Source organism: Saccostrea cucullata, unplaced genomic scaffold (assembly GCF_032062105.1).
Source record: "Saccostrea cucullata isolate Sc308-1 unplaced genomic scaffold, CSIRO_AGI_Scuc_v1 ctg16786, whole genome shotgun sequence".
In the NCBI taxonomy this organism is placed as follows: domain Eukaryota; kingdom Metazoa; phylum Mollusca; class Bivalvia; order Ostreida; family Ostreidae; genus Saccostrea; species Saccostrea cuccullata.
In genome coordinates, this window is record NW_026940821.1 from 1 (window position 1) to 12,407 (window position 12,407).

Consider the following 12,407-nt stretch of genomic DNA (forward strand, 5'->3'; position numbering starts at 1 on the left):
AAGAGCATGTACAAACAATTTCAAAACCGGGCAAGCTATTGACAAACACCCTGATTAAGAAGAAAATCAAAAATCTCGCTTAGAGTCATTTTTGAAAATTTTCTATGGCCTATATAATGACCATCTTTAGAAAATACATCTATCAATTAGTAAAACATTTTATAAACCAATAGTATGACCAATTTCACACTGATTTGTCTCGGAATTTAGGTTTTGCCCGATTATCACAACGAGCATACGGCTGATGTGACCGGTTGACAGGAATTGGTTACACTCCATGTCACCTAATCTCTCCTCTGTTGTATGTTTATGAGAGTGAGGTTGGGTGGGGATGGGGGTGCTCTGCTCTCGGTTTGTGCTGTTAAAATAGATTCTGTTCGCTATATACCCATATTTCATTATAACAAAATTAAATGAGTATACATATAATTACGGTATGTTCATTTTTTGTCACCTCAATGTCAGTTTCGAGTACCTACTTTAGTGTTGTGAAGCTTCATTTTAAAGTTCTGAAAATAATAGTACTCCTTGTATGTTGGTTTTCCTGGATCTGGTTTTTCCTCGACAAGTTCACCATAGGCTTTCTCTGCATTGTATCCGAATGAGTTAAAGGTTTGGTCTGGGTTTAACAGAACAACTGTAGGGGCTTTTGGAGACACTAATTTACTTCCCCTCCATATATTTGTATGTACCTTTTCCCATTCAGCTGTTGAAGAGAAGGCATACCCTGAGTATGTTGTTCCAAAGTCAATAGCTGCAACGAACAAGTGCGGGGGTTTTGACATGGAGCTTATCTTTTGATACGAGGAAGAAGCCATGTTATGACACCTGAAAAATTAAATAAAGTTCAATCTACTTTCGTTTTAATTTGTAGGTAATTTTAAGTATCTAATAATCAATTAATTTACATTTAAATGTTTAGTATGTCAAAAGAAAAAAGTTTACAATTGTAAAATTAATAATGGAGTTTAGATTCTAACAATAAAACATTGTTATCTTTAACTTATCATCATTCATCAATATATGTTTATACCTAAATGTCTCCATTAACTAAATAAGTGTAATACTGACATTCCATTACTGTAGTGTATAAGAATAAAATGAATTCATGAATTAACTACATGACCTACCTTTTTCAAAAAGAAAATTATATCCTTTGATTTTTCACTGTTGGTAGTCAACTTTCCGTCCGTGATTAAAGAACGACAACTCGTCTAGAATGCAGTCAAATATCAAATTGGTCTTTATAATCAAATGATTTTTATTGTACATTCAAAATTTCTGAAAATTATTTTATTGCAGCTAAAAATTCTTCGAATGAAGTCCATTCCAAATGCATGCACTGACGTGCATGCTCGATAATTATGATATTAAATAGGTACAGCGTTTATGCTACTTTTACGTTCTTATGAAAAGATATATCCTAATCAAATATAAAGATATGGAACATATATAAATTATGTATTTGTGTACAGTGTATATGAGTTGCATGTGAAAAATTATGATTTTAACTTACATTTTATGAACAAGTAGCTTCAGTAAAATATGCTGTTAATCTGGATATTGTGGTTAATTTTCGTCATTAGAATTGAATTTGCAAAATAAATACACGTATTGTTTATAAGAAAAATTGTGAATTTTAAACACGACACGTCTAAACTTAAATTTTCAGTTTAGATTGAGCACTATGAAATCTACAAGTGTGTAAATTTTGTATCAATTGTTGATAGCTTCCAGATTTGGGAAACCATGCATACTTTTAATCATTAAAATAAAAATATATAAAAGATTTTTAAATGACTCCATCTATTCTTCACATCTTCATAATTATCTCCTCTTTTGAAAGGTGTGGACAATCCTTAGAACGCCTGAACCTGAATGCCTTTTATCCTACGATACTCTAGTTTGGTTGACTTAGCCCAGTGTTTCTAGTTAGAAAGATGTAATTGTTAGAGGTAAACAACAGAAACAACAACGACAGATTAAGGAAAAAATTAATTAAGTTCAGTAAATCCAACTAGTGTCTTCGACTCAGATAAACTAAAATGAAGTGCAAATTAATTGTGAACCCCAAAACTCTTTTTAAAAATGAGATAATTTCTAACCATAAAATATCAATGACATTAAAACTTATGGCTTTTCTACACTTTAAACGTTAACTGTTCCTAAAGATAACATAACTACTAGTTTTGTATGTCATGATAGACAATTTCTTGAATAAAAATGAAACTCGGATTTTTCCAATTCTTTCAATCTGTTCAAATATCATTGACACACAAGCAATCTAAAAGTTCTATGTAATAGGTTTTTATTAACAATACTTTTAGTAGTCTTGAGATTAGAAATTTCACCGTTGAACTCTTATAAAACATACTTCTCGCATATACTGCTATATGAAGAAATCGTATGTCAGGGCCTTCATTTAAACTTTTGGACATATTCACAATCTTTATATTAATTTTATTGATATTTTGACGAAATATATCCCAAGGAACTCGAACTATAAAGACACCACAGTCTGCCATTGTTTAATGTCTAAATGCTTTACTGACCATAGTGTTAATGACTAACAACTCAATTCTATTACAAACTTGGTCAATTCATGCCGCTATTACTCTGTCAATTTCCCTTTTTAAGCAGGTTTATCCAGCATATGGTTGTAATGTCACCTAACTGAATTCGTACGCAAGAGCATGATTCATGAAGGGTCACATTCCAAATCTGCATCTCACAAATAACTTTGGAATAATTACCTCGAAAAAATGTCAATACAACTTATTGCTGGGTCGTATTTTGATATGTTTAAGCTTTATTATTCAGTTACATGTTTTATATTTAGTTATTTAAACATTGTATTGCTCATATTAGCTAATTATTAATTATAAGCCGCGTGGGCTTAGAGTGTGTTTGTCCATCCCAAAGAATTATCCAAAAATATAACAATAACTGTTATTGAACATAATTTTAATATAACTTGAATAGTGTTCTGTGGTATTGAATTGGTTATCCACGTTTGTTATTTCTCTTGACTCCTTTCCTTCCATCAACTATTTTTCGCCATTACGAGAAGCAGATTCTGCAACAAAAAAAAATCAAGAAAGCTTGTATTAACCTCATCGTCTTTTATTTTGCATAAATCCACATAATATAGTCTTTTAAAACGATTTGTGTATTGTTATAATGGTTAAAGGAAATCCACTGTCCCTTACACAACTCTAAAAATTGAAAATTGACTGAAACATACAACTATTACAAATACAGAAACATATAATGTTCTACATCTTAAAATACAGAAACATCTTTAAACAATTAAAAAAGCAAAATTAAAGAAAAAAAAGAAACTTACGGGATTGAACCCGCTTTTATCCACATTAATGTACTAAAAACGGACCGACTTTAACTTCTATTGGAACGGAAGAACTTCTGAAAAGTTAAAGACATGAACCTTTGTTATAAATGTAAAATTTCCATACAGAGTGAAGATGGATTATTTGCAAAGTATTACTGTGAAGCACGTACTAAAACATTCCCTCTGCTAATAAAATAATCCTGATTATTAATATAAGCATATTTCTTTTTTATAGTTTACTTTTTTCTGAAACTCAAAATTTGAGATAAATAAATCATATCTAACAAACATGTACCTTATTGATCTAATACTAACCTTCTTCTATAAATTGGGAATGCTCTGTCTGTTGCACGGAGCATTATAACATAGGTTTCACCTCTAGATATACTACTGATGCACACAACTGCAATTTTCTCATCTTGTTCGGTTAGAACTAAGTTAAACTTTTCGGCTCCGTTGTTTGAAACACTTTGGATGTCAAATACTATTTCACCATTCCTCCCCCTGTCTTCATCTGAGGCTAAAATCTGTAATGTAGTTGTATTGTTTATTAAACTTGAAATTTGTGATTTTAATTCTTAGGGAAGACGAATTCTTCAGATCTCGGAAGACGGACAAGATTCAATGCATATTAACCATTCAGCCATAGCTTAATATTCAACATCTTCGCCAGCCTCTTTCAAGAGGAGAGGAACGGGTCGTCATCCTTGGCTAACGAAGATGAATATTCAATTCTTTATTTCCCTATGCCATATAGTACATCAACAGTATTCTTTTTCATTAAAGTCTATATAATTTTTTGAAAGTGATAGAACATCAAAAAGTTTTTTTTATCTTTTCTTTCTTCTTTTGACCAAAAAAAATGAAATAAAAAAAAAACAAGAAGCCCAGGGGCCACACCGCTGACCTGAGCACATTGGTTAGGAAAAAGTAGAAAATGGCTTTTTATTGTTTAAATCCAAAAGTAGTCCCATGACCAATCATGGATTTACCATTTTTTAGAAAATGATTTTTAAAGAATTTTCCTATATTTATCTTTAAAAAATTTGATCGGCCATTTTTGGCCCCGTTCTACCCCTGGGGGGTCATGATTTGAACAAACTTGAATCTACACTACTTGAGCATGCTTCCACATAAATATAATGAATTATGGCTTTGTCATTCTTGGGAAGAAGGTTTTTAAAGAATTTTCCTATATATTTCTATGTAAAACTTTGGTCGGCCATTTTGGCCCCACCCTACCCCCGGGGATCATGATTTGAACAAACTTGAATCTACACTACCTGAGCATGCTTCCATATAAATATGATGAATTGTAGCTTTGTCATTCTTAGGAAGAAGATTTTTAAAGAATTTTCCTATATATTTCTATGTAAAACTTTGGTCGGCCATTTTGGCCCCGCCCTACCCCCGGGGGTCATGATTTGAACAAACTTGAATCTACACTACCTGAGCATGCTTCCATATAAATATGATGAATTATGGCTTTGTCATTCTTGAGAAGATTGTTAAAGAATTTTCCTGTATATTTCTATGTAAAAGTTTGGTCGGGCATTTTGGCCCCGCCCTACCCCCGGGGGTCATGATTTGAACAAACTTGAATCTATTCTACCTGAGGATGTTTCTCAATAAGTTTCATCTTTTCTGGCACAGTGGTTCTTGAGAAGATTTTTAAAATATGCCACCAAATTTTCATTAATTCCCAATTATCTCCCCTTGAATGAGGGCGTGGCCCTTCATTTGAACAAACTTGAATCCCCTTCATCGAAGAATACTTTGTGGCAAGTTTGGTTGAAATTGACCCAGCGGTTCTTGAGAAGAAGTCGAAAATATGAAAAGTTTACAGGTAGACAGACAGACGGACGCCGATCAAAATGTGATCAGAAAAGCTCACTTGAGCTTTCAGCTCAGTTGAGCTAAAAACCTTAATTTCATTATGAAATAATTTATTGATTGTTAATGTTTAGAAGGTAATAACGAAAATTCTATGTTCTTTATCTTGTCAAAAGGACAACCGATAATACTTCGATTAACAGTGTCAACTTTACGTAAGAATATGTCAAATTTTTTTAAACTTTATTTTTCAAGAAAATTTCTTGCATGCCTCTTATATATAATTTCAATATAGCTGTAGTTCCCTTCCTAAAGTGCGTGAATAGTGTTGGACGGCGACGCAATGATTCCAACGATATTTAAAGCAACTTTCTTTACTTGTCTAGATAGCAGATTGGTACTGCTAGAAAACCCATTCCGTGGGTCGAGAATTTAACCTCGGCTTTAGGCAGAAGTAACCATTCTTTACAAATTAATTATTCTGTACTTTTAATATTACTTTTTCTTCACTTTGGACAGGCTATGTTAGTAAAACAAAAAGAAAGAAAGATAGATAGAGAAAAAGTGAAAACCAAACAATGGACTCTTATACTATTAACATACTGGTACCTGTACAAGAAATTGGTTGTTTTTCGTGTAGTTTCCTTCCAATATATTCACAAAATATAACGGTGCTGTGAATATTGGGGGATAGATATTAAATTCACAGCTGTCGTTTGAATAAGGTGAAAATTGAATTTGTACTGTTAATGTGGCTTGTCCTTGCAATGGCGGAGTTCCTTGATCCGTTGCTATGATTTGTATCTATGCAATACAAAATTAGTATGAAATAACCTCTGTAAGTTAAATCAGTTAAATTGAATTGATTATTCAAGTTAATTTTCATTTCAGTAACTTTAACATTAAAATGGTCAAAATACTGCAATATGAAGATAATATTAAGATATGTTTACAATAAATTGATCAAATCCACTTCCCCTGACTGTCCGTTTTAGAGAAATTTGACCAGAGTCTGGATTTATAAAGAAGTAATCATCTACAGGTGCATCTCCTTTCAGACTAAACTTGAATTGGTTGTTTGGTGCCTAAATGAGAAAATGGCTGGATTACCGGTTGCTGGTTTAAATTGGTTGATATTTTCTAAGAGATATTTAAATCATGCAATACTATTGCGATCTAAGGAAAATGTAAAGTCTCTCGTTAATGCTTAAAATTCAGGTTTAGGTACAATTTAGGTACAATAACTATAGCAGAGAACCGTAGAAAAGTCTAGTAGACGGAGAACTTATGTTTGACTGAATCTGATTTCATCTGTCTCTGAATAAAAGCCACATTTACACACCCGTGAGTCACTGTCGGTGGCTGTTACTGTTATAATTTCACTGCCAACTGGGAAATTCTCTAAAATAGTCTTGCCGAATGTAGCAGGATTAAACTTCGGTGCAGCAAGGTTTCTATTCACAGTAATATCCAATGATTCAAAAGCAAATTTCTTAGGAGATCCCCCGTCTTCTGCCAGTAACCATAGCTGTTAAGATAATTGTTCTAGATTATTAATACCAAAAGTGAATAAAAATTTGCCCTTTGTCATTCTTTCAAGAATTCACAGCTACGTATTTCATCCAAAACGTTACAAGAAAAAGCAAAAGATTATTGCATGACTAACTTATAAAATTTACCCTGTATGTAGAAGCTTTGTCAGCCTGAACGGTCTGTCTCAGAGTAACAAGGCCTGTTGATTGATCTACTGGGAAGTACACAGTCGCTGTGCCATCGCCCACCAGGGAGTATCTGATGTCATTGAAGGGACTCTGGAATAAATATATACCAAAATATGAGTCAAATCTTTTGGGGATAATCTTTGTTCTGCACTATTGTAACACTATAATCTGTAAAGTCCAAAATCAATTTAAAAACATCAGCGATGTCAAGAAAGAATACATAAACAAGGAAAACAACAAAAACAAATTGAACTAACCACTGTATCTGCATCTGTGGCAGTGACTGTGAAAAGGCTCTGTCCAGCGAGTTGATTCTCATTGATGGAAATGATCGTGGGAATGTTTTGGAAGATAGGGGGATTGGCATTGCGATCCACATCCACCGTGATGGTAATTGAATTAGAGAGAGGATTCAAACCTTGATCTGTGGCAGTAACGGTAATCTGTTTGAAAGACAAGAATTTCAATTGCAATGTCCTTATCTATACTTGAGAAAATCCAATTATCCCTGCCCTGAATGCAACCCTTTCACTAAATAACGTTATACTAGTTTATTCAACAATATCCATCCTCAATAATATATGAATTATGTTATCCCATGCCCATATCCGAGAGACTACCAGAGATATTGTATTTGAAAGCAAAGAATCATAACACTTTGACTATCTCAAATTTCTTATATTATTACCTGATATATATCACTTCTACATGGGTCATACAGGAGGGACCGTCTCAAAGACAGACTTCCCGTCACAGCATCAATAAGGAAACACTCAATATCCTCTGGTCCAGCAGTCAGGGAATATCTCACAACATTATTTGGTGTCTGTACATGAAACAAAAGTTATACATAATGATGTTATCATTTTTTAAACAACAATCGAGCAACCCTAACAAAACTAAAATTTGTTGAAATGTCCCATAAATTGAACTTTCTCTTTAATTTATAAATTCTAGTTAAGCAAAACTATTTTTTGTTGAAAATTTCTAATCTCCCATACCAATGCGTCAGTGTCATTTGCAGTCACTGCAATAATCTGTTGACCTAGACTCTGTGTTTCTGGGATTCTTGCCACATACGAAAGACGGTTGAAGATTGGACGTTGATAGTTGCTTTTTACTGTCAGGGTTACGACTGTAACATTGGTCTTGCTGGGGCTTCCCTGGTCATAGGCTTCTATTCTTACCTTAAATTAAGTGATTAAAAAACTTGATTGAAATTGAAAAAATAATATACCCTAAAATTTTCAAAAAGTAATTCATTTTCTTTTTTTTAATTGATGATTCATTAAATGTTCTTTGCCCTAATTATAAGTGAAGCTTATTTATTTTATTTTCAAATTCTTAAAAATTTACCCTATGAATTTACCTTAAACTGATCTTGATTAACACCACTTAAGACGTTCCTAACAGTAATCAAACCAGACGTGGGGTCAACCTGGAAATAGGTAGGTGCCAGATCGTCTCCAGTTACTCTGTATCGAACAATACCAAACGGACCCTGATCATTGTCCCTGGCAGTGACCTGTAGAACACTGGCCCCAGTCTGAATATTACCCTCCAAGTCCTTGGAGTATGGGTCGTTGATAAAATATGGAGTGTGGTCATTTCTGGACACATACACTGTGATGGTGGCTGTTTTAACTCCAGTGGGTGTCAGAGGAGGATTTCCTCCATCTTGTAGAGATACAGTTCCCTGAAAAGTATGACAAGTGCATTTATCCATTCAAAATTATTACCACGGAATGACTGTTTCGTTGAAATGACCCGTCTTACTGTGAATGATCTCCTTGTTGAAAGTGTCAAAGGTCTTTGAACTGACAATCTACCATCCGCTGTCAGTCTGAAAAATTGCAGCATGTCGGCATCTCCCGTCAAAGTTGTAATCCTTGTGTTGTATGGCAACTGAAACAGAAGACAAACAGATCAAGGCAGAACTTAAACTGTATTCACAAAACTTCTTACAGGTGCTAATTTTGGGTTTTACAAGATAGTGTCACAATGGAAATTGATTCGCTTGAAAATAATTAAATCATAATTCTACCGCAGTATCAGCATCCCTTGTATTCATGTTGGTGATAGTGACTCCCAGATCTTGGATTTCTGTAATGTTTACTGTGTAAGATGTGTTGACCCACTCTGGGGGTTCAGATTTCTGGAAATGGTGACGCTTACTGTAGATGTGGCAGATAGACTGGAAGTGCCCCCATCTCTAGCCTCAATCAGAATCTAAAATAAAATAAGTTTACTTTTACTTTTTGCAAGAAAACATTGACCCTTTTCCTTTTATGCTTATTCAACATCACATCCTGTTTCATTTTTCCATTTTAATAATAATGATCAAAATAGTTAAATGGTGTACACTGAAAGTGTAGCAGATAGCACCTGCAAAGGAAAGAATTTTGGTTTCAACTGATTTAAACATATCTTACTGAAGAGGTTTCCACATTGTTATTGAGCAAACTCTGACGAGTTGTGATCAAACCACTGGCAGCGTTAATGCTCAACAAAGTTTGTGCTGTAGCATCACCTATGATAGAGTAAGTCACAACGTTGTGGGGACTCTGGAAAAGAATTTCAAAATCAAATTTTCTTGAAATTATACACAAAAGTATCTTAGAATACAACCAGTTCTCTCCTCAGTCCCCAAGCAGGTAAATTTTACCTGTGCATCAGCATCTTTGGCCTTGACTTGTTTGACAGTGATACCACTGACACTGTTGAAGTTAAGAGTAGCTGTGTACGGTGTCCCTTGGAAGATGGGTGGGAATAAGTTTCTGTACACGGTGATCCTTACTGTAGCTTGATCCACAGAAAACTGAGTAGGACTTCCATTGTCACGAGCCCTCACGGAAAACTAAAAGGAAAAAATTTTCAGTTAAGAGAACTGAAGAAATATTTTCATGATTGTTTAACTGTAAGGCAAACATTTCTCCATTAACACTTTAAACAATCTGCTGAATAGAAAATATTTCAAGAATGAAATTCTAAAAATAAAAAAAAATTATCGATAAAAAAAAGCATACAAAAACTAACATACAATATATATCTGCACAAGACAAGGAAATACAAGGAGATGGTCTCGGGTGCGAAGGAGAAGTAAATTTTCCATTCTTATAAGTTATAACGGCTAGGTATCCCGTATTTTGGTCAGGTAAACGTAGAGTAATTTTGTGTAAAGCCATTTGTATGAAATATTACACAGTTATGGAATGGGTACGAGGGAAATTGCAATTTTATGGTTCCCAAAGGGAGAAAACTATTCCCCGAGTGGGATCCTTAGATGAGGAAAATAGTCTCTTCTAAGGGAAATAGACAGTTTTGTGGTATTAATTTTATATATTGTATATAGAGTTATAATAGTAGAGGTATAATAAATCAAAATACGACCGATGATAGTTAACATTATATTGCAAATCATATCAATTTAACGTCCATAGAATATATAAAATGGAAAATATTAACGAGGAAGTATATATATTCCTGTCATGCCAACTTATTTTTCAGGGGTTTGCATTGATTTGAACTTTGATCTTAGTCAGAGCTGGTCCTTACTTATCGATTAACCAGGGGGGGCAGATGATAGTTTACTTTTGTTGCATAATAATTGGAAGTTTGTCAAACAGTTCTGTGGTAAGTTAGCCGCTATCTTTTATTGTCAGTAAAACATGACAAATATAGAACAATTGTGACAGACTGGAGTTTATTTTATTTCCAGTAAAACCTTAACAAAACATATTAAACACTATTCCACTGTACATAGCTTTAAAAAAATGTGTACTTTTTAAGAATACAAACTGTGTACACTGGTGTATCTTGATTGTCAGTATACAAGGGTAGAACGATGGATATAACCCCCCTGTTGTTTTCAGATCTTATACTGAAGAAGTTCAAGCCAGCCCCATTCAGGTTGGGTGTGGTGTCTGTCATCTCATAGTTGATTTCATTATTAGGTCTCTGAAATAATTGGAAATCATACATTCCAAAAACAAGACATCAATGAATTCTGATAAAAAATAGTCGTTATGAGATCTTAGAATAAAAAACATTTTCAGTTAGATTTTGTAAAAATGGCGACGTCAGGTGTGCTGTTCAAACGGGAAAACAGGAAGAAATGACACAACCAAATCTTGGACTATTTTATATAAATGGCAAAACTGGTTCTAGAATGATTTGACTGGTAATCCTATTGAAGATGACAACCGAAAGGTCTGCAACCATGTTTCATACATGGAGCTTTCTGACTCTTAGACAACTCGAAAAGTTTTTATCATGATCGAGGTTTAGATTGACTATTCACACAATTAATTTCACGATCTGTTGACGACTCTAGTAAATCCAAAATTGGAATCTTAATTTCTAATTGAAAACTGAATTGTGTCACTAAATCCTACATCAGATAATTTTTTTGCTAATTCTAAAGAAAATACACAAATCAGCAAAAATATTACCCCCAAAATTGCGATTGCCTTTAACTACGTTTTGATGTCCTCAGAGTTCCGTTGAGTTTTTTTTTGATTTAGAAAAGGAAAATGTTATTTATAGAAACATTTAACTAAAAACTTTATTTAGCAATATAAATTGGTTATGGTTTTTACCTGTTCTTAACTTTAGGTTTTCAACTTTAAATTATTATATAATAAAATAAAGATAATTAGATAATGGACAATATTCTCGCTTTTCTGGGACAGCCCTCGTTATGATATAAGAAATGGCTTAATAACCCTCTAATTGGTTAATATTGGTAAACGACAAAATATTACAATCTGATCAGCGTCAGTGGCAGTGACAGTAATGACATTCTGTCCAACTTGCTGAGTCTCGTAGATAGAGATGCTATAATCGGTCTGGGTGAACACTGGGTGATTAAGATTTCTTTGGATGTTGATGGTTGCTATGGCAGTGGCTGATCGTGGAGGAGAGCCTCCGTCCTCAGCTACAATGCGACCCTGGCGTAAAAAAAATCAGAACACTATTATAAACCATTGTATAATCTTTTTTGATACATTGTATGTACGAAATGTTGGCTATATAGTTTTTTATGCTTTACACTTGTTCTTAAGTAACAAGATTCATCTAAATAATGGGACAGTAAACCATCAATAAATATGGTTACCTGATAGGAGGCCACATCTTGTGAGGTCAGAGGTCGACGGACTGTGATGTTTCCAGTATTTGCATCAATGTTGAAGAACTGCTGGAAATCTCCATCTCCTATTAGTTTATATCTTAGTTGTCCATATGGTGATAACTAATGAGAAAAAAAAACCAAAGAAACGCACCTAAAAATAAAAATTGCCTAATCATTCAAATAGGGCAATTTCAGTTTACGATAAAAAGCTAGAATATGCAAAAAACCAAGGTACTGAAAGTAAACCAATGTCACAATCAAAGTTGATTTTGTTATATGTTTATTTGTTGTTGTTGTTTTTTTTTTTTATTAGTATTGCCCTGTGTTGACCCTTATTTGTATTTAGCGTTTATCCTGCAAGGAGCCCCATTAT

General features: G+C 33.7%; 1 protein-coding gene across 1 annotated transcript; it reads right to left on the reverse strand.

Moving 5' to 3' along the window:
- Positions 1 to 3,352: 3,352 nt before the first annotated feature.
- Positions 3,353 to 12,154, reverse strand: LOC134256392 (cadherin EGF LAG seven-pass G-type receptor 3-like; the record flags this gene model as incomplete). Its single annotated transcript, XM_062739041.1, has 17 exons — positions 3,353 to 3,423; positions 3,665 to 3,876; positions 5,792 to 5,986; positions 6,136 to 6,267; positions 6,525 to 6,710; positions 6,862 to 6,993; positions 7,161 to 7,346; positions 7,592 to 7,729; positions 7,905 to 8,090; positions 8,273 to 8,599; positions 8,680 to 8,808; positions 8,948 to 9,115; positions 9,336 to 9,467; positions 9,569 to 9,760; positions 10,702 to 10,860; positions 11,667 to 11,852; positions 12,020 to 12,154. Coding segments are annotated over 17 exons (2,847 nt in total), but the record flags the coding sequence as incomplete, so codon positions are not given.
- Between the last annotated feature and the right edge of the window lie 253 nt (positions 12,155 to 12,407).